At 38.8% G+C, this 22,213-nt stretch overlaps 1 protein-coding gene across 2 annotated transcripts in view; it reads right to left on the bottom strand.

Moving 5' to 3' along the window:
• The window catches only part of RBMS3 (RNA binding motif single stranded interacting protein 3), a 703,588-nt gene that overhangs the window by 307,791 nt on the left and 373,584 nt on the right, over positions 1-22,213 (bottom strand). For both annotated transcript variants that reach the window (XM_058028549.1, XM_058028559.1), the window contains one exon: positions 12,641-12,699. In XM_058028549.1, coding sequence (XP_057884532.1) covers positions 12,641-12,699 — 59 coding nt within the window. The remainder of the gene's footprint in view (positions 1-12,640; positions 12,700-22,213) is intronic.

Below are 22,213 nucleotides of genomic sequence, written 5' to 3'. Positions count from 1 at the left end.
AGCGCCCAGCCACCCTGGCCCCAAGGAGAGCAGCCCTACAGGGAATGTGTCTCCCAGCTCCCTCCCCACTGCTCCTGGACAGGGGTGCAGCTACTGAGACTATTAAAGCAGTTGTATGGAAACATATCTCACAACATTTGCCTGACTCCAGACTCAGAATATTGGGGGAACTCTTTGAAATAAGTGCATGCACTGGGGCAAGAATCCTGACCCCACTCTCAAGCAGGCTCATGCCACAGCTCCTGCTGTCATAAAAACTGAGTTTGCTCCACCCTCTGGACCAAAACTTGGCTGCTCTGGTGGTCAGAAACTCTCACCCATATTTAATCATGGCCTGTTTACTCTCACTTATTCTTGCTGCCAGCATTGTGCACACATTTTTTTTCCCTTGCCTAATACCAGACACTGATTTCTTCATAGACATTCCCATTTTGTTCTGGTTTTTTGGATGTTCTTTTAAATGCTATGTCTTCCATTCCTCACCAATCCTTCTCCATACTCTTTCGAGTAAGAAGAGCCTCAGCATTTCTTAGAGCAAAACTGAGACCATGGGAGCGTGAGTTTGACTGCGTGGAAGAATAGGAACAAACTGTGGCTTTTGGCTTTAGGGCAGGCAAGAGGAGGGGAAGGTCAATTAGATTACCTGGATAGAAAGAAGTGGTAGGAACAACCCTATCAAATAGTTGAGGAGAAGAAATTAAAGTAGGAATTAACCAATTTATTATGCCAATCATCATTTCCATGTTTTGCCCGTGGGAGAGCTGCACACAAGGGCAGCAGGTCCAGGTCTATTAGGGCAGCTGGCAGTTCAAGGCAGGACTCAGGTGGTAAAGCAGGATTTAATCCAGTGCTGCATCTTTCCCACTGAGAGCTGCTGACATTGCATCTTCTTGCATTGAAAGTGTCCCTCTAGAACTTGGAGCTAGCCAGAAGGAAGGAGCAGGTTAGAGTGATGACAAATTGAGAAAATCATAAGGTGATCTAGATCTATCCCTTTTGCAAATAAAACACCAGGCCCAAGAAGATAAATGGACATACTGTAATGCAAGGTAACCATAGAGTCACTCAAATGCAGTGCTGACAACACAACTGAAATATCAGGGGATCTCTAAGTGTCTTAAGCCTTAAGAAATAAGATGGGTAACTTAACTACATACTACAGTCAGAACACAGTCACAGAAAAACTGTGAAAGCAAGGCAATGAGTGGATCATCTCAACACCAAGATGTAAAAAAGACAGAGCAGGGGTGCTGGAGGGGTAGAAATGATCAAACAAAGCATGGCAGAGAGCAACACATAACCTGCAGGAGCTGAAATGCAGAACTATAGAGAAAAGCAGTAAGTGGAGTGCTCATAGAGGACTTTTATCATCCCTACATAGATTGGGCAAAATGAGATGTAATGCAAAGATCACATTTTTAGGTGCTGTTTCAGAGAGCAGCTGCTTAGGAAGCCCAGAACAGATGCAACTCTTAATTTTAAATGACCACAGAGAAGGTTATAGGACAAATTGACAAAAGTGAACACTACCAAATTGCAACAACAGATGGTATTCGCCCTCCCAGTTTGAAAAGAGCTCCAGGACACAATAACTGACTACACACACTAAGAAGTTATATACAGGGTTTGTTTTCCTAAAACTGACTTTGTACCTGAGGACTGGGAGGTGGCACACATTGTCCCAACATTCTAAAAACACCCCGGGTAAGATCCGGGTACATAAAGATCTGTAAACTTGATGTCATATCACCAGAAATTACAGAAATAGAGTAAAATCAATGGAAATAAAATGTGTTGCAAGAGTTAACCTGACTTTTGTAGGTTTGTCTCACAGACCTATTGGACTACTTTGAAAAGGTCAACAAGCCTGTGGATAAGGCTGATCTGGCTAATACAGTCTGCTCAGATCTCCAAAAGACGTTTGACAAGACCCTCACAAAAGACTTCTTAGGAAACTAAGCAGCCACAGCTTAAGAGGGAAAGTTCTTGGGTAAACAATTGGTTAAGAGATAAAAACAGAGGGTAGAGGGCATGATCTTTCCTACAAGGGGGGAGTAGGACCAGTGGACTTCCACAAGGAACTTTGCCAGGACCCTTACTGCAGATTTCATTTCTAAATGACGGGAAGAGGCTAAGCAGTGAGGTGACAAGATAATTTAGGAGACAAAACAGGAGATGCATCTGTGAAGAGCTGCAGAAGAACCTTATTAAATTAAGCAACTGGGTAATAAACCAGAAGAAGAAATTAAATGGAGATAGATGCAGTGATGCACATGGGAGAAAATTCTGGCTTTACATTATGATGCCCTTTGAAATGTCCATAAAAGTGTCAGCTTCCTATTTGCTCAGAAAGGCAAATTGAATTCCAGGAATTATTACAAAAGAAGCAGAAAGCAAGGCAAAGAACATTCAGCAGAAATATCTACATATATTTCCCTGTCAGGCCCTCCTTTCCCATAATTTTTGAACTGACTGACTCCATTCAAGCAAATTTGATAGTGGTAGCAATCTCAAACACTTTTAAGTTCCAAAACCTCAATCTCATTACTAGACACTGGTGAAAACACAGCAGAAGTTTGTTAATCCCAGCAGTCTCAGAAGAATTTTTTACACATCATACACCCCCCTCCCTTTAAGTGTAACAATTTTACCACTTCTGCAGTAAAAACCCAAGATAACAGAGCATGGCAGGCAGAATTGTGCAATTCTTTCTGATGTAAGAACTCAAATTCTCCCAACTTGATAAATATGTATGTGTCTCCAAAACTCGAAGCATATTTACTGTCTGTTCCATGACTTTCTTCTCTAATAACTGTCTATAATAGCAATAAAACTTGTTTCTATTTAAAAATGAAATTACTAAAACAATGTCCAATAAATGAACAAAAAAATTAAACACTAAAATATTGAGCACAGATGTTTGGGGTTTTTTTTCCCCTTAGTTTTGGGGCTCTTTCTAAAGATACCTTCCATTGATAATGTGGAATTTACCCTGCAATTTACTGTGAGCTGAAGTGACTGACAAGAGCAACCAAGATACCTCAGGCAAACCAGGTCACTCAGACTTTTTCTTGCTGTTTTGTGATTAAAGGCTGACCACAAAACCCTTTAGTTCTGCAGAATGACATGCTTGGTTGCTTAAATATGCAGGCAATTAACACAGAGATAACATGCATTTAAATGGAGGTCCCATTGACCCCCATCTCCTGACTGCAACCTTTGCTCTGAAAGCAGACAGCTTAGCAAAAATATTCAATTAATAAAAAGCCATGAAGGGCAACAACTCCATTTCAATTAATTTAAAAATAAATAGTGTTTACTGCTCCATATTTAATAAGTTAATAAAAAACAACAGCAGAACTAATATCACAAGCAGCAAAGGAATGCGGCTGAAAATCTTTATAAAGATCATATAAAAATATCCAACCCTTTTTCTCCTTTGTTTAGAATAAAACAGAACGTTCTATACAATGAAATAAAGCAAGCCTGTTGTTTAATCCATTTGAGTCCCTTCTTTCTTGCCTCTGCCCACGTTCTATCCCATGTGTGATGCTACAATTTGCTGCAGTGACTCCCATCCCTCTCTCCAAACATTCCTTACTGTCTCCACCCTCTATTCTCATACCTATACCTCTCTCCCAAACACCTTGTTGGCCAAAACTAGTACAAGCTCTGGTTCCACCATAGAGGAACAACTAGTGAATTACTGTAGTTACTGCAGGTGGACCAAAACTAAATCTATCCCACATTTCTTGTAGCAGGACAACTGAGTGTCTATCCATTCTACATAACAGGCCATTTTCTGAAAATATTTAACTTGGTTCTGTTTGAAAGTCCCAGCCCTCTTTTGCTTTAAATTGGACAATAAGTTGTAAACTTCTATGTGAATAAAAAATTGACAGCTTGGAGACTTTGAAACTGGAAACCAAACTAAGAAAAATTTAACCATTTGTAATTTTTTATTAAAACTTGTAGTTTGGGGGTCCAGAGAAGCCACGTATCACACCACTGCCATCTAATGGAAGAAAACATCAGCCAATTATTGGCCCTGGGGAAGACCCAGTCAGACAAAAACTATTTTATCAAGTAGGAGAGTAATTTCCAGCACCTCCTTTTCTCATCTATAAATTTAGCTTTTCTCAAAACATTCTGGGTTGAAAAAACACACTAAATGTTATCCAAATGTATGACAATTCTCAGGAGAGCTGAAAGATTGGTTTGGTTAGGGTTTTTTTGGGCTTTGGGTTTTGTTTTTTTTTTTTTTTTTTTTTTATGGAGAATTCAGTAATTTAAAGAAATGCCATGTAACTGCATTCAAAATCCTAACACTACTTACAGTACCTAAATTGATTGTGAACCTTGCTCTTTTTCAAAGACCTGGGCTGCAAAGTCCATAGGACAAGGCTGCCTTTTAGTTTTTTTTTTTTGTGGAGTACCATTGTTTTCTGTACTGTTGATTAGCACCTAGAGCTTTAGTGCTCACATACCTGTATATGGCTACCACAGCCTAAATAGATGGAGCAATATCATTAATGCCTTTCCCAGAAGGGGTGTGGGTGGGTATTTCGATCAGCATTGAGGGAACTACATCTTTATTGCCAGCAGTTATGATTTTTCTCCAGTGTTGCCCATCTATTCCTGCTCAAGCAATCCTGCACCATCTCCAGACAGGCAGCCCTGACTGACAGACACCCGGAAAGACAGATTAAATAAAAAGGATGGCCCAGCCTCTTAGTGTTTTACAGCTTCATACCCTCTACCAAGAAAGAGAACATCTACTTAATTCACTTGGGTAAGTGAACACAACTCTGACACAAAAGCAGGGGGTGTGCAGTAATAGGGGAGAAGCGAGCAGTGACCTCTCTGCTGGCAAACCACAGAAATGAAGTCACGTTGTAATTCACAGATCTGATTCAGAATGGTTCCTGTTGAGTACCCACGCTCAATAAGAGCCTGTCAGTTGGATTCATTAGCAAATTGTCACTATATCAAGGCAGCATATGCTTTGCATATGCTGTATACTCAAAGAGCTCAACAGAGTAGGCTCTAGCAAAACTGAAGAGCTGAGCACTGGCCTCCTCCTGCCTCTGCCCCAGGGCAGCTGCTGTGCTGAAGGTCTTGAGACGTTTGAGAAAGTAACTTCTGAACAGAGAACCATCACTTTTGGAAGAGATGACAAGCCTTCAAGCAGAGACCGAAAAGATTTACTGGTGTATAGGATGCTATATCATGGCATCAGAAAAAAAAAAAAAATTAAGCAAAGTGATTCTTCAAGACATTTGAAAAAGCCAAGGCATTGTAAGGAAGCTTTCAACAAAGATGATTATGAGCCGCTGTTCAGATAAAAAAAAAATCTCTTCTGTTCATTTCTGTGCTATGAAATAGATATTTTCAAGTCTGCTGAGACCACTAAGAGCCTACTAGCATTACCCAGTCCCAAAATGCACTTCAAGTGCATGCCAAGCTATTGGCAAAGTTTTATACAGACCAATGAATCAAAACATTAATCACTGTGTACAAATGGAAATTTTACTTTTTTATTTGTCTGGAAGGAAACAAAGTTAAACCAATTATTTGTCAGCGACATGGGCCTGCAGATTTTGGAAGCAGTCAATTAAGAATAATCACAGATTAGATATGTCACGGAATACTTGAGCATCTTGGGTCTCCCTACATAAAATATATGCTAGGCCATGAGTTCATTTATGAAAAGATAATGACCCAGGAAATTTTTTCCTTAATTGCAAAGAAGCCATTTAAGAAAGTGTCTGGGGAACTAATTAGGAAGGAGTTTTCTCTGTAGAGGACCTGGCTTTAAACTCACTAAACAACTTTTAGAGGTCTTGCTAGAGACAGAGCACTGTCTAGAGGCGGACAACAATGTTTGCTGAGGTGCATTTTGCAGGCATTGGGGTGGGGATGTCTCAGTCCTCACCATGGTGATGCCCTGCCCAGTGCTGGTGTGCTCCAGCTATGATGACTTGTTGGGCACAACTCATTGAATCCTTTCCTATTTCACTTCAGCAGATGCGAAAAGCATTCAAAAATATACAGACAGGAGAATCTCTACCTCCAAGCTAAAATGAGATTTTTGCAAAACACTTGCACATTTGGCAAGACATAATAATGCCTGCTGGCCAACCCAACAGGTGCCAGGAAAATAGCTTTGTTATGATACCTAAACACCTATGAACACAATCTGTAAATTAAAGGAGACAACTATGTAGTTATTTTTAATATATATATGCAGCTTTCCCACCCCCATATAGTTCCTGGTAACTTCTTAAAGTGGTCAGATTTACAAGGCATTATAGCTCATGAGGCCAGAGATCAAACAAGCTTTTATTTGCTAAGCTAGGGTGTGAATTTGGACTTCATTTGTGAGGGAACAACCTCGTGTGTTTTTACTGGCAATTCCTTTTACTTCATTTTGATGTATGCCTGCCATCATGGTGTTCAGATGCCTCCTTTAGGCATTTTTTTCTTAAGACTTGAACTCTTAGTCTCATGTGGTTCCATAGTAATATCACTTTTTAATTTAAACAAAAGAAAATTATCTCAACCTTTACTTGTAAAAACCACAGGAGTGAAAGTAAAAAAAAAAAAACCCTGAAGTTTAAAAAAAAAACAGACAAAACAGACAAAAATCCTTCAAATATTCACAAATTTTAAACAGCTAGCCTCATGTTGTTTAATGTATCTTATCAAAACATACAGCACTGCAAGTTTGCTTTTTTCCTTTCAACTGTTTGAAAATGGGGACTCAGTGACACTGTTGAAGACTTTGTCCTTTTATCTCTGGAGATTTGATTTTGTCAGCTGGCTTGCTAACCAAAAGTGGTACAACTCAGCATAGTTTGTGCACTCTGTTCAGGATACCCAGGAACAGAAGGAGCAGGTGAGCTGGGGCTGCTGCAGGTCAGTGGTGAGAGGGACAGACAGAACTCACTGAACGCGTGCCCCACACTCAGACACTCGGCACTGCCCAGGTTTCACAAGCCCCTCACTGTCAGAAATCCTGCTGAATTAAAATATTCCATACTGCTACACTTTTCATAACTTGAGAACTATTACGCCACTGATTACATAATGCTTTGGAGTGGATCAAAAAGAAAAGAAAAAAGGGAACAGACAAAATTAATGTTCAAAAAAACCAGCACATCTATTGCTACTCTGGCATCGAAAACAGGACTGATTTATTAGCTACACAAGTCTAGGGTTTCAAAATTAAATAAGTCTGTTTTACAAATTATTTACTTTCTACAAGATCCATTTCCCCTTGAAGCACACTGTGCATGCCCTCCTAGTGTGAACAGTTTACAGTCTGTGATCAGGCACAGACCTACTTGTCTGGATTTTTTTCCCTTTCAAAATGGCAATTCTGAGAATCATAAATTACACAGCACAGTTATTGTAATTCGAGCTTATTCCCAATAAATAAAATTTATTAACTAAATAGCTTTCTGTGTAGCTTAGCTCTTTCCCACCAGCTTATTATTTTACATAGACTTGCTTCACATTCCTAGTCACAACCAAATTGTGCCATCTTAAAAATATGAATTTAAAAATATAAAGTAAAAATGCATAATTTCATATAATCACAAATAACCTTCACTCCTTATAGAATATGTCCAGAGAACACTTTTAAAATTTGAAGCTTTGAAAGTATTTTATCTAACGCACATACCAAGGTATATCTACTATACAAATATAAGTTTTGTTTATCAGAACACCAGAGCAGAAGCCTCCAGCTCATTAAGCTCCAATGCATTAGAGTATTTAGGGATGCTGGTGAGCTTAAGCATATGAGTAGCAACACTGACACAAGGCAGGACAGACTCCTTTTGGGAGATATGAAACATCACTTTATCATGCCATTCCAATTATCTCTAGCACTTACAGCAAGCCTCCAGTTATTCCATTTTTGTTACACAAATAAACTCTCAAGTTATAAAATAGGTCATGGTAAATTTTACGTCCTGGTCTAAAAACAGCAAGGTAAGTGGAGAAATAAAATTGTATGTGATATATGGCGGGTTAACACAGATGACCTCATGGCATTTTTTTCTTACCATAAACCTACCCCAGTCCTAATGAGTGCATATCTGCACCCACACTTTTAATATTTTAAAAATAAATAGACCATTGCTAACATTTCTCAACCAGGAAAATGTCATAATCAAATACTAAAATTATAAACAGAATCACTGTAGCTCTCCTCATCATGTTAGGCACATTTCCCTCCTAAGACAAACACTGTTATTCAACATATCAAGTCACTCATAGTTTGTAAAAAGAGACATGAAATGAAGAATATACCACCGAAGTGTTTATCTCCTACAAATTACAAATTTACTAAGCTTTTTTCTTAAAAAAAAAAAAAAATCCCACAGGTGGAATTTCAGACTTTGAGTCATTCTCCTGTGCTCATCTTCTAAGGTACTAGCAAAATACTCAAAATCATGCAAGTCCCTGATTAAACCAGGAAGCAAATCTGCATGCATGCAATTACAGTGTCTGCAAGGGCAGACGCAGATGACAGTAATTCATACTCTAAGAAATGGGCTTGTGTATTTGGCAGATTAACTGTTCTGTATTCCATTGCTATGAGGTATGGAAACTGTACTGTGAAACAACCATTACTCATTCCCTCAGCTCTGAGCACGTGGGTCCACCAAAGGCAAGCCAGGCTGCAGAGGGTGGGGGGAGAGGGCTGGAAAGAGAAGAGTCTACACATTTCAGATTAATGCTTGTCTTCAATGGCTTCTTTTATTTCATTTCCCCCACTTTTTAAATTAGCAAATACAGTAGGCCCAGAAGGGGAAATGTGCATGGGGAAGAAGGACAGAGGGGAGGGAAAGGGAAAAAGCAAAAGCAGCCAAAATTCTCCAACTTGTTCATTAGGGGTTTTGTGTTTGAACATCTGAATGAATCATGTGTCTGTTTTTCATTATTCTCCATATGTATTTGTTCTTTGCTTTGTTCAGAGATTTCTGGCCATGTTGTCATGACTGTGCTTATTTGTTATATATTGTTCTGTTACAGGGTGATGGTTACTTCTCCTCTGCCTCACTTAGCAGCTAAACCACCAACAAAGAGCAATCTGAAAATGAGAGGTTATGTGTCAAAAGGTGTCCCTAGCAAACTCCCTTGCTATATGATTACTTTAGATCTGACTGCTTAATTCAGACCAGGGAGAAATCCTTAGATAACACTGCTTCTTATCGTGACAGGAATGCTGTGGGTCTCTTTTTAAAAATCTGAGAAATAATGGAGAATGACTTAAAATACATCACTGAATGTCTTTCTCATTTCTCCAAAAGGAAAGCTAACACTTCTTGCTAAACAGTAACCTGTTTTAACAGATCTGCTGTTACATGGAGGTTTGAAATAATTTCTTTGCTAAATTAAATCTTTCTACTTTCAGCTTTACTCTATACGTTCATCAACACACAAATGACACTGCAATAAATTCTGAAATCACTAATCATGTGATAATTTTTATCATTGAATTTAATCCATCCTACTTCATTGGATACCCATCACAGGACGATGTGCTTATTTAACAAGATAATCTCTTACTTGGCAGAAAGTGAGCGAGACCCAAAAGACTGGGAAGGAGCAGACAGGTAGTGTGGGTTTTCTCTTTTTTTGATGTTTGAATACTGGGTTTTATTTGGGATTTTTTTTGGGTTTGGGGGGAAAGACGGATTGGGTTGTGGGGTGGGGGGGGGAAGTTGGTGGTTGTTGTTGTCTGTTGATTTTTGCTGGGTTTTTCTAGGGAATAGATGTAGACTCCACTGTTTTAGAGACAGTTTAAACTTCAGATTTCAGCAGATAGGAGAAAAAAGGTCTAGCTGAAAATGCTGTGAAGTAGGTGTCAAACTGATTAGCAGATCCAATTTAAAAAATAAGTTCTCAATGGCTCAGTATTGCACTACCTAGTGTGCTGAGAGGGTTTCCTCAAAAGTCTTCCCCAGGTCTGTCATTATTCACTCTTTTCCACATTATCTTGTCCAGTGGATTAGAGAAACCATTTATTAACTGTGAAGACGATACTAAAGATGTAAGTGCTGCAAGCACTCTGGAGGCTTAAGATTATACTCAAATCTTAGTAAATTAAGGAGACCACAGGAAAAAAATAGGATAAAATTCAATACAGACAAATGAAAAGTTCTAGCTCTAGGAGGGAATAATCAACAGCCCAGACCAGAGTATGCAATAAGGAACACCTGGCTGGCAGCAGCACTGGAATAGAGTAACAAAACCAGGGGCTGCACAGAATCTCACAGCATAAACCAGCATCATTTCTCTCATGCAACACCCTCTGCCTCAGAGATGCATCTATATTTTAAATACAAATAAAATTATTTATATGTATACATCAATAAAGAGGAGAAACATGATCACAGAGAAGACAAATGAAACCCCTCTATACTATTTAAAATGATCAAATTTAGGCCATCTAAAATCCTATGCCCAGCTCCAAGTTCTTCAGGTAAGGAATGAGCTAATTAGAGAGACCAGCAAAGAGCAATATATTGAGAAATTTAAAACAAATTGCCCTAAAGGAAAAAGTTAAAGGACTAGTGTTTAGTCTAAGGAAAAGATAAGGCAGATGCAGATCAGTCTTCAAATGTGTATGTTTGATGCAAAAAGGAAAGGAATAAACTGTTCTACATGTCCACTGGGGATAAGAAAAGAAGCAATAGACTTAAATTACATCAAGAGAGATTTGGGTTGGACATTAGGAAATGCTTCATTATAGTGAGGAGAGGGAGCGTTATCACAGATTGCCTGAGGAGCTCGAGGAATCTCCACCACTGGAGGCCTTTGAGTGAAGGTTACAGAAATACTCCTCAGCAGTGGGTTAGAGCTGATCCTGCCCCAAGGCAGGTCCTGACCTCTTCAGGTCCCTTCCACTTCTGATTCCTGGGAAGGTTTTTGGCTTTTTTTGGCAGCCTTACTGAAGAGAAAGAAAATTGTACCCAGCATTTAAAGCAGTAAAACATCTATTATTTTTATGCCATAAAGCATACTGTTAATAAATCCAATTATGTTTATGATCTTTTAATGGCACTGCTTATGTCATAAAGATCCGTCTTTGAAAATAGAAATAGATATCTCTGCCCTACAGTGTAATACAACAGTATGAAAGCAAACTAACAGAAAATACAAACTCATTGTTATATGGATCCTATTAAAATAATCTTAAAGCTAACTGTAACATAAAAAACACTAAACCCAGACATTTTTCTTTCTCAAAATTTTAGCATTCATATTCTCTACAATATTTTCACTTCACATTTTGCGTATTACAAACAGATCCACTCCTTTCCCTGTTTACCACTGGCAATGGGAGCAAAGGAAGTTCTGCTCACAAGGGTATTCCCTTCTAATGTCATCTCAAAAAAAGAAAAAACAACACCAAACCCCAAACACAATGAGGTCTTGTTCCTGGTGTGATATTCAAAGAAATACTGAGTGATGGTATCAGAATTCTGCCAGAAGAGAGTGCCCCAAGGAAATCAAACACACGTTCAGGCAAAAGCAAAGGCACAGCAGTGCAAGCTTATGACAATGGCCCATGACCAACTGGGTTGGTAGAGTTTCCTAAGTCTAGAACTGCAGCCTTCCAACTTGCTTTTCTCCTGAGTAGCTAATAAATGTTGTCTCTGGCAAGCAATAGATAAGGTCACACAGTTCTACAAATCTCAAAAACATCTTTGGCACAGGTGGCAGAATTTTTCTCCCATCTCATAATCTCCCCAGAATGCTTCTCTGCTGCTTCTCTTCACCCCATGTCCGGCCACTCACAAGACAGTCCTAAACTGCAATGCCTTTTCTTTTTACTAACACATACCAAAATGCTCTCCAGGATGTGTTTCTTTTCAGGAGAACCCACCCTAGCAGATCCTATTACTCTAAAAGCACTCTGTATACCACTAGTGGAAAGCTACAGAATCATTTTAAGGCACAGTTTCTCTGCCACAGACTCAGTGACACTGCAGACTCATAAATGAGTAACAATTCTAGTCCTGAGATAGTGCTACAACCGTTAGTCAATATTTTCCTCAGCAAATATAGCTACACACACAACATGCTATATTTCATTTAAAAATATTTTCATACATTAGCAAAAAAATTAGGAACATAAAACTGGAAGAGGAATTACTTCTATATCTCAGTATTGCAACTTGTATATCTAATTATGTAATAAAGAATATTTTATTCTTCTATTAGCATATGCCAAGACTTCACAAAAATATAAAAATTAGACCAGGTTTTCCTTGGGAAACTTTTCCCAAAGGTTTCTCAGTTTTATATAGGAAATCAATTTGCATCACTGATGATATCATTCAAATCAGACAGCACTATGTGGTTAGAAGGCAATTTACTCTTCTGCCGAAGCAATTTGATACTTGTTCTGATTTGTGATTTTCATTTTGTTTGTTAATGAAAAAAATTAATGAGCAATGTTACTGGAAGCACAACTCAAAGCTTTGGCATTATTAAATATGTTTGTAATATACTGTGCATTATGTTGATTGCACAGTTGGAGCCAGAGCTTTGGCAGTCAAGCCACCAGTCAATCATTCAAACTGATAATGAACTCACAGGGTGGACACTTTGCACGTACCTTTGCACTGATTTGTGTTTTTGTCAAGAATTGCCTTTGTGGATACAATTTTCCCATACCTATGGAGAAAACAAAAATCAGAGGTACAAGTTACTATATTTTAGTAAAGTACATAGTGATTTTTGCATGCATATATAACACATATCCTAGGAAGAAGTCTAGAGCTCTTGAAAAATGTTCATCTGATATCCTGGAGAGATCCCTTATGCCACTAGCTCAAACACCTTTAGAGTTCCCCAAGAGCACTTGCCACAACCTGTCCATCTCTGTTCCATGCACTGCCAACGTAAATACCAATCATAGGAAGGAATTTAGGACACTAGTAAAGAGGCTTCTTTGAGTAAATTATTTTAAGTTTGTTTAGGTTAAATACAGATGGACCACATTTCTTCAGGATTAATGAAAATGCAGGAATTATGGTCACTTTTTATACACAGGGACCAACAGCTGTGCTCATGTGTGCATCCATGTCTATGTGTGCACACACTCCATCTAGTTTGGATAAACAGAACCTTTGAGGTTTGTGTGCAGCTCCCAGCTCTTGCCAAGATGAATGTTAACACTCATTTGAATTTATATCCCCTCCCACAGATAGCATGGCACTGCAGTGCAATTTGATAGACTAAACACAGTGAAGAGGGAATTTGGGCAGCTACAACTTGTTATATAAAGCAACTAAACCATAAAATAGGTATCTGTGTTTACCTTCCAGTGGTTGACTAAAAATGCAGACTTAATAGTATCACAAAATCCAGGTAAAAGATCACAGAAGATGACATTTATGGATGAGTATAAGACATCAGAAGAATAAGTAAAATAACTTTATTTCTCAAATCACTGATACATTTTGGTCTTTGCTGAAGAGAACTTCCCTTAAAATGCCCTTTCCTACATTTTTTTTAAATTGTATTACTGATACTCTGTTATATTGGGCTTTCATTTGGAGGGCTTTTCCATGAAACAAAAGTTTCTACATCCACAAAGGACATATTACTAAGAAAGATTTAAGAAAATTACGTCTTCTAATGGCAAAGCAACACCCATGGAAAATAACCAACATCAATTATAAACCATTGAAACGTATGGCAGACAAATGCTTATCGGGTTAATCTCTATTAACAGCAATATAAAATTGGTGTTAGTGACTTCTACTTGCAATCCAGAAACCAGAATGTGGAAAAAACCTTGCTGCTATTCCCTTCTCTGCCTCAGCATGAAATCCATGTCTACCACTATACAGAAAAGAACCCAAGAATTCTAAGGGCAGCTAGAGCACTGTACCACATATTCAACAACACTTTCTTCTTTGTCCTATGGGTCTGTAAACATCCGGAGAAAACCAGTCAAAAAAACTGGGGGAGACAAAAAGGGAATGGTACCATAACTCAGAGTAAAAAAGAGACCCTTGGATTTCAGTCTGGAATCAAGAAAACACTTGAATACCTCATGAAGGGGAGTAGCACATACAGGAAAGACTGGGAATGGCCTAACTAAACATATTCTTTGATACCAGCAAAATTTGAGACAAAGTTCTCCGCTGAAGTTTCCATACTGCAAGTGACCTGTAGCCATTCAGCTTAAGATAAAGGGCACTGTCCCTGCATCACTCATGAAAGCAGAGTAAAGAGCGATGGAAAGTGAGACTTCCCATTTCACTGTTTTTCCTTTGCCTAAGAAAACACAAAAGCATTTGTTTCCATTTGACTTTCATTTGAGGAGGAAAAGCATGCTTTGCTTCATTTTGTTTCAGTCTGAAACTAGTCAGGAGAAGGAGGAAAAAACTGACTTAAGGGTATTAATAATTTGTGTAAACTAAGTCAAGCCCCAATTCAGATATCTTTTAGGAACCAAAAAAGTCAAACAAGTCTTCCTTCCCTTCACCTCTCTCCCCCTTTTTTTTTGCTGACTCTGTAGACCAGAAGGATTTTGGGCTCTGGAGGCAGGCGCAATCCACTGTTCACTGCACTATGATGGGTAGGTAGTTGAGAATCTATTTTGCCATAGCTAGCTCCACTCTGACCAAATATATAAGAAATTTAATGTCAACCATGAGATCACATGCTTTTCTAACCTCAGGTGTTTCAAGAACTGGGGCCTTAATACTCACTCATGTTCCACTTAATTTTATAATTCTTCATGGTAGTACCTGAAGTTGACTTTGGCCTTTTAGATATTAGAGCACGTCTTTAGAAGGCAAAGAAAAATTCAGTTCAGTAATTTATGGCTGTTCAGTGGGTCAACCTACCCGGCAGGAAATTTGGCCTTTGCAGTGCATCTTCATTTATTTGATTTACTTAGATTTAATATCAAGTACATGAAAAACATGCAAAAACACACCTATCTTGTACAGTAATGCACCTCTGACAGATATATGGGAAAAGAATCCAACAAAAATCAGTGGCTAACCCACAACAACCTCAAATAAAACACAACTCCTACCTAAACTTCCGCCAATAAAAACTGACACCCAGCCTCCATTTCAGTCCAGCCACTCCTAATGAATTGATATGTTGTTCCATCCAAGTCACGTGAGAGCAAGAAGTTTACATTTCTTGCCAGCAGAGACAGGCATTTGTGGTTCCACTGCATTTATTACAGATTTCACAGAGTTATTTGCTGCGTACTGCGATCCTGCAAACATTTCATTGCACTGGAGATTTTACTCACAGAATTCTGTTTTGGTCAGGAAATGCTTTCTCCCCACATTCAAAGTTATGTGCACACCTTCAGGTTTGCAAAAACAGACATCAGAGTGGTAAGAGGCACCACAATAACAAACACTGTTATAGGCAATTAGCCATATGTCGGCGATTTAATCCACTGCTATAAACCCTGAGTGTTACCACAAGAAAGTAATTGGAATTAATTTGGACACTGTTTTACTAAATATTTCAAGTAATTATTCTACAGTAATCAGAACATCAGTTCTGATGAAGAATGTTAGTTTGTGTGCTGCATGAAATCAGGAGGGTATTTTGTTCCTACAAATGCAGTCATATTTCTTTCTCTCATGTGTGAAGTGTGGTATTAAGCTATAGCTCATCTCCAGAGTTGTTTGGCTTTCTGCTTGTTTTCTCTTTAATTGTAATTGTAATTTGATTCACCCAGAAGTAAAAAAAAATAAATGTATTCAATGGGGATGTTCACAAAAATAAGGATAAAATACATCACAAGAGTTTACCCCTTGTTCTCTTATATTTAAATATAAATTATTACGAAATTCACAAGCCTGCACACCTGTGTTCTACAAATTACCGATATCATTAATGTAAAGAAATAACAGGTATGGTCTCCTTTTTGTGAGAAAGTGTGAGCACTATTTTATTTTCTCTTGAGTACAGTTCATGGAAGTACTCTTTCAAAGATATTGAATCAAAAATTCCGGTAATAAAAGGATGACTGAATTGTGTCCACGTCAATGCCTCAACCCTTCAAAACAATGGCTGTATCATTAATGATAACCTACTGTATCACACTATCCAAGGAAATAGATATCATGAATCTGAGCTGGCTACCTCAAAGAATGTGTATGTGGAGCATCTGAATTGAAATTGCTGTTCAAAAGGTTTCCAGGCACTCTTCCTGAAGTGTTATCTAAATGTACAGTAACCACTAACAAGATTGTTCAAGTGCTTTTAAAAATCATTGTAAATATTTATATTCAATTATGCTTTTATTTCTTTCTTATGTAATAATTTTCCTGGAAAACCAGGTGGTCAGATTTTGGAAGAGCTTCAGGAGCAACTGCACAAACTAGGACTTCACCACAATAATGAAGAACCCATGCAGTGAAATAGTGACTAGTTGTCTTTGTTACAGTTTCTCATGACATATAAGGATTGTCCAGAAAACTATAAAGCTTAAAATCTGCAGGTCCCAGAATAGAGAGCTACACTGGTGAAATACTGCCACAGCCCACACTGATGCCCCAACAGAGACATCACTACAAAATGTTATTGGACAGCTTCTAGGAGGGAAAATCTACTATGAAATTAAAAGCAAAGACACATTTGTGTCCTGGAAGTCACATACCACCAGAAACTGCGAGAGGATGCCAGAGTAGCATCATCACATGTTGTCCGTGTTTTAACCTCAGGGAGCTCCCCAGCTGCTGAAACAAATTCCTATCTGGCCCAGCCCAGCCACTCATATTCCAAGAAAACACTCAGTTAAGGGTGGAAATACCTTCTTAGAAACATAACCAATTCCACTTTATCTTGTATATATCAGTGAAACTGCTGAAGTCATCTCACATACACTATTAAAATTACAAAAGTCAGTTAAAAACTCTTCACTTACCAACAGCAGTAACTGACACCATGTCACACAAAAGGCAGAACTAAGGGAAGAGCTCTGCACAAAGAAACTCTCTCCCTGTTCAGTCCTGGCTATAGAGCTATGTCGAAAATCTCTCTGGAGAGCCCCATCCCATTGCACCCCACGTTTTCAGACTACTCAGCAGACTCAGGAAAGATGCAAGCACTGCAAAATAAGCCCTTAATGTATGTACATCAAAGCAGATCACTTTAAGAGCTTTCAGGCAGGCGGTCGATCAGCACTTACACTGCAGACAAATCTCAGCCCGCTCATTTCCAGGAAGTTATTTGATAACTGCTGTTAAAATGGAGATAGTTCCTGAAGGAAACCATTCAGCTGTGAGTGATACCCCTTGTAAGATGCATGAACCTTAACCACAGCCAACCCCAAACAGAGGAGAATCTGCTGTCTCAAAGCACACGAAGAATTTGAGCCATTTCTCCTCCTGCCTGTGGGAAGCTGGGGTGCAGGGAAGAGAAGTGGACAGCTAGGGTTAGGGGACAAGTGACATTCAGCTAAGGACTAGCTCAAGGCAGAGGTGCCAGGTGTCACCCACCCCACTGCTGGCAGGCAACATGCCAAGAGAAGCAGCTGGCTGAGCAACAGCTGTGACCAGGAGTTGCTGCATCAAAAAATGGATTTCCTAGGAGGCCAGGCTGGTGGGGGTCATGCAAACTTTTCAATTTTTCCATGTCGTTATAGGAAAAAAAAACTCTGGGACAGGCACAGCATATTCCACCTTTCAAGCCAACCCTGAGGCTGGCCATAGCTAGTCCTGTAACACAAGATGTCTGTAGGAGCAGACAGGATAAATCTCTCACCACTCACCCCACTCTGTGCTGTACTAGTGCTGCCATCCTCCTCCTTGTAGGCACTGGGTGCACAGGCATGAACAAAACACAGCTTTTACCCAATTGCAACCACTGCTTGCATGCTTCAAAAAACGGGAAGCTTGGAATTGAAACTCAAGTTACCAGCATACAGAACTCTCCTTTGCTTAGTAAAAACCAATGGAGTTATTGAGTAATTTCTGAGTTCAGAGCTTAATAATTACATGCCCAGCATTTGAGTTCACTCAAGGCCTCAAGCATTGCTCCGAGCACAATCCACCCAACTGAAAACTGTCTGCGTTTCTGGGCATTTAGGTAATGTACACTTTTATCTTGGGAACTTTTGTACTGGGATGAATTTGACCAGCAGTAATTGGATTTAGATAAGCAACTCTGAGGCTCTTTCATTCTTGTGAATTAATATCTAAATAGCATAACCAGGTTTATTTTGTTTAAAGCAGACTCTATTAGGCAATTCATGGGTTTTGGGAGAAAATAAAGCCCACATTATGAAGACCTAAAGTATGGAAAGAACTGCTGTTGAATTTCTTGGAGAGACATTTTTCCTATAATACACTGTGACGTGAACTTACAATGTCCAAACACATACAAAGGGGAAATTCACTTTAAAAAATAATATATTTGCATTATAATTTCTGGGTATTTCATGTACTACATGACATTTTAAATGCTTACATTTTTTTCCCAAAATATATGACATTCTGTCCCTTAAAGACTGAGTTGCTTTGTTGCCCTTTCTCTGCATATTATTTTTAATTAAAAAAAAAACAACCGAAAATTCAACATAAAATTCTCATATTCACACAAAAATACAACAACAAAATACATGCCACTCACACCACCTCACACAGAGCAGTGCATGGCTTGGGGAACAAACAAAAGGAGCTACTTGCAGGAAACTGATGGTGGACTGGACTGACAAGACCATGCTTCTGTAAGAATTTAACATTTAGATGCTCTGTCTTCTCTAATTACTTTGGTCTGGCTGTCATGTTTACAAAAAATCATTCTTTCACTCAGTAAAATACAAGCTCTTCACACTGTCTCTCACAGTATCCCACGGGACAAAACGTCCAGCACACAGCTGGATAAACACATCTTGCAGTGGGTGAGCAACTGGCTCATGGGTTGGGCACAAAGGGTCACAGTGAATGAGGGGACACATACTTGGGTTCCACTATATGGGATTGAAAAACCCCACTAGTGGGGTTCCACAGGGTTCCATCCTCAGCCCAGGGCTCAGAATCTTCATAAATGGCTTGGGCACAGGACTGGAAGGGATGCTAACTTTGCAGAGAATAGAAAAGCGGGAGGAGCTGCTGTTTCTCTCAAGGGCAGAGAGACCTTGACAAATCCCCAGACTGTGAATCACCAACAGTATGAAGTCTAACAAGGGGAAGTGACAGATTCTGTGCTTGGGACAGGGCAACTCTGGGTGTATGGACAGACTGGGGAAAGAGAGGCTGGAGAGCAGCACTGCACAAACAGACCTGGGGGTCCTGCTTGATGGCAAGTGGAATGAGAGCCAGCAGTGCCCTGGCAGCCAGGAGGGCCAGCCCTGTCCTGGGGGCATCAGGCACAGCATCACCAGCCAGGAAGGAAGGGGATTGTCCTGCTCTGCTCTGAGCTGGGGCAGCCTCACCTCAAGTCCTGCATGGAGTTTTGTGTGCTGCAATCTAAGAAAAGTACAAAGCTAACAGAGAGTATCCAAAGGAGGGCTGTGAAGATGGTGAGGGGTCGAGAAAGGAAGCCATATGAGTAGCAGCTGAGGTCTCTTGGTCTGTTCAGTCTGGAGGAGACTGAGGGGAGACCTCATTGCAGTCTGCAACTTCCTCATGAGGAAGAGGAGGGGCAGGCACTGGTCTCTTCCCTGTGGTGACCAGTGACAGGACCCAAGGGAATGGCCTGAAGTTGTGTCAGGGGTGGTTTAAATAAAGGTTCTCCACCCAGAGGGTGATTTTGATGATCCTAGTGAGTCTCTCCCAATTCTGCACAGAATATTCTGTGAAGTCAGTAAACAATCTAGACTGACAACTTGTCCAAGAGTTTCTGGAATGTCACCAAAAAAGTGAGAGGGGCCTCTTAAATCTTTTGTTTGTACATCTAAACCAGCCCTGAGTCGTTAGCACCAAATTCTGAAAGGGCAGCTCAGCAATTTTGAAACTGAGACTTTCTATTTCTGATCCTAGCAGCACAATGAGAAGCCTAGCTTTAAGCAGACAGTAATGAACATTATAGTATGTGGGAAGAGTGAATTTTCAAGAGAATACAAGCTGATGAATCACTAAAACAACATATACATATTCAATAGTATCTTCTGGTACAGATATTTACTACTAAGGGTGTAGTCATTTCACTCATACATGGGCCAATTACGCACCATTGTCCCACATCCACTGAAAATATATTTTTTGGAACTTGGAGAGAGAAAAAGCTATGAAATCCATAAAATAGCTACATTATATAATATGTCTATAAACACTATTATTGCTTTAGACAAATGAAATCCAAGATCTTACCATTCTATTGAAGAATGGTTCCATGTTAGGAAGAAAGAACCTAAAAAGCTATTTTAGATTACAGATCATATTCAGAAATCCCACTTTTCAGAAGCTACAAGCACCATTTATGTCAAATCACAGGGCTCTAATAGAGCCCTGGAAGGCTGTGTTAGGTCCTTTGGTGCTCTTTTATTGAAGAATAGGGAAAACTTAGAAGTTTTAGTGAAGTTTGCTTCTTGTAAAATGTCAACAACTTCAGAAAGATAATCCTGTAAATAAACAAGCATGTAAAGAAACACTTATAACTAAAAAATCCCTTTGCTGTTAAAATTCTAGCTTTCCTTTCCAAAAGAAAATCTACTGCTATTAAAGCCCAGGAATGTGTCTTGCCTTCACCCTCATTAACTGAAAGGCTTGTCTCACATTAAAGTTAGAAATGTATTTACAAGACAACACATATTTACCAGGAAAGAGAAGGTCATACTTCATATTCAAACTAATCTGCATTTATATATCTATATATGAACCTTCACCTCTGGAAAAACAATTTCACATAAGAGCGTACAGGCTTGAAGGCTTATTGCAATTCTTTTAAGTATTTGGGAAATTAAACCAAGTAAAACAGAAGCTGAAGTAAATGAAATATAAACAGACACAACATTTGTTGAAACAGTAAGACCTTGAATTTTCAGACCTGCAAGATGTATATAATTTTAGTAGTTTCCAGGTAGCTTTTCCTGTAACCTTGTCCCTTTCTTTGCCAAAATCAGAATAAGAATTTTTTCAGCATATAAATTAAATTTAGTGGCTTAATCTAACACTTTTAGACATCAAAGACAGTTTTTTCATTGCCTTCAGTAGGTTCAACCTCAAATGCTATAGACAGAGTTTACAATAAGGCTATCACACCCTTGTCACCCTGGACAGAATAAAACACCACTTAGTAATGTGGCACTCCCCACAATAGCCTGACATTTTACAGAGTTTTTCCTTAGCTTGTTGCAAATAAGACACTTGGCTATTAGCTGCAGTTTCTAGTCTAAATGCTGTTTATTCTTAATTAGTGCTATGCATTATATTCATATTAAATCTGTATATTTAAATATTGAAGCTATTTAAGACTATTTAAAAATTAATTACATTATTGTATATCATATCAAAATTATTACATTTATGTTTTGACTCTGACAGAAAATTATGTTTTTCCCTCGCAGTTCTGCCATGACAAATAACCACTGTTAATAATTAATTAGCAAAATATTCTACAGTTGCTAAATTAAGTATGGAAAACTAAATTCATGCACAAATTACTAACTATGATTTCATGCAGTACAGTTCAGTTCTTTTGCTGGGCCATCATTAAATCTTCAATTACTAATTATTCCACATTTTCAAGAATTCAGATGTTTTAAAAAATAAAATGCAACTTTTGTTTGCAGACACTTAGCAGTGCCTCTAAATTTTCTGTATGATAGCAGGCACTATTGGGAAGACAGTTTAGGGAACTGAAACCCTTAAGAGAAAGAGATCTGGTTCACTGTAGCCTGTCACAAATGATAATGCCAGGCATACCCTAATTTTCAAAAGGCAGTGGATTTATTAAAAGTCTAAATCTTTTCTAGGATAAAGACATTGCTCAGCAGCACTGGAAATAAAAAAATGAATCAGTTCTTCAAACTTAAAAAATTTCCTCTACCCAACAATTCAATTATTTTAGATATTTGTGGAAATACCTCCCCTCTCCCTAACATATCATTCCAAAATGTAGAATTTGTTTGCTTTGTATGTTCTAGCATGCTGTGCTGTCTTGAATCCAATTTCTCATTCACAGTCTTGCTTACTTACGGAAGATTCATTGTTAAATTACAGTTGGTATGAAGCAGCATGCCAGCATACCATGATAT

The sequence above is a fragment of the Melospiza georgiana genome, chromosome 1 (assembly GCF_028018845.1).
Source record: "Melospiza georgiana isolate bMelGeo1 chromosome 1, bMelGeo1.pri, whole genome shotgun sequence".
In the NCBI taxonomy this organism is placed as follows: Eukaryota; Metazoa; Chordata; class Aves; order Passeriformes; family Passerellidae; genus Melospiza; species Melospiza georgiana.
This window is presented reverse-complemented; position numbering and strand designations above follow the sequence as displayed.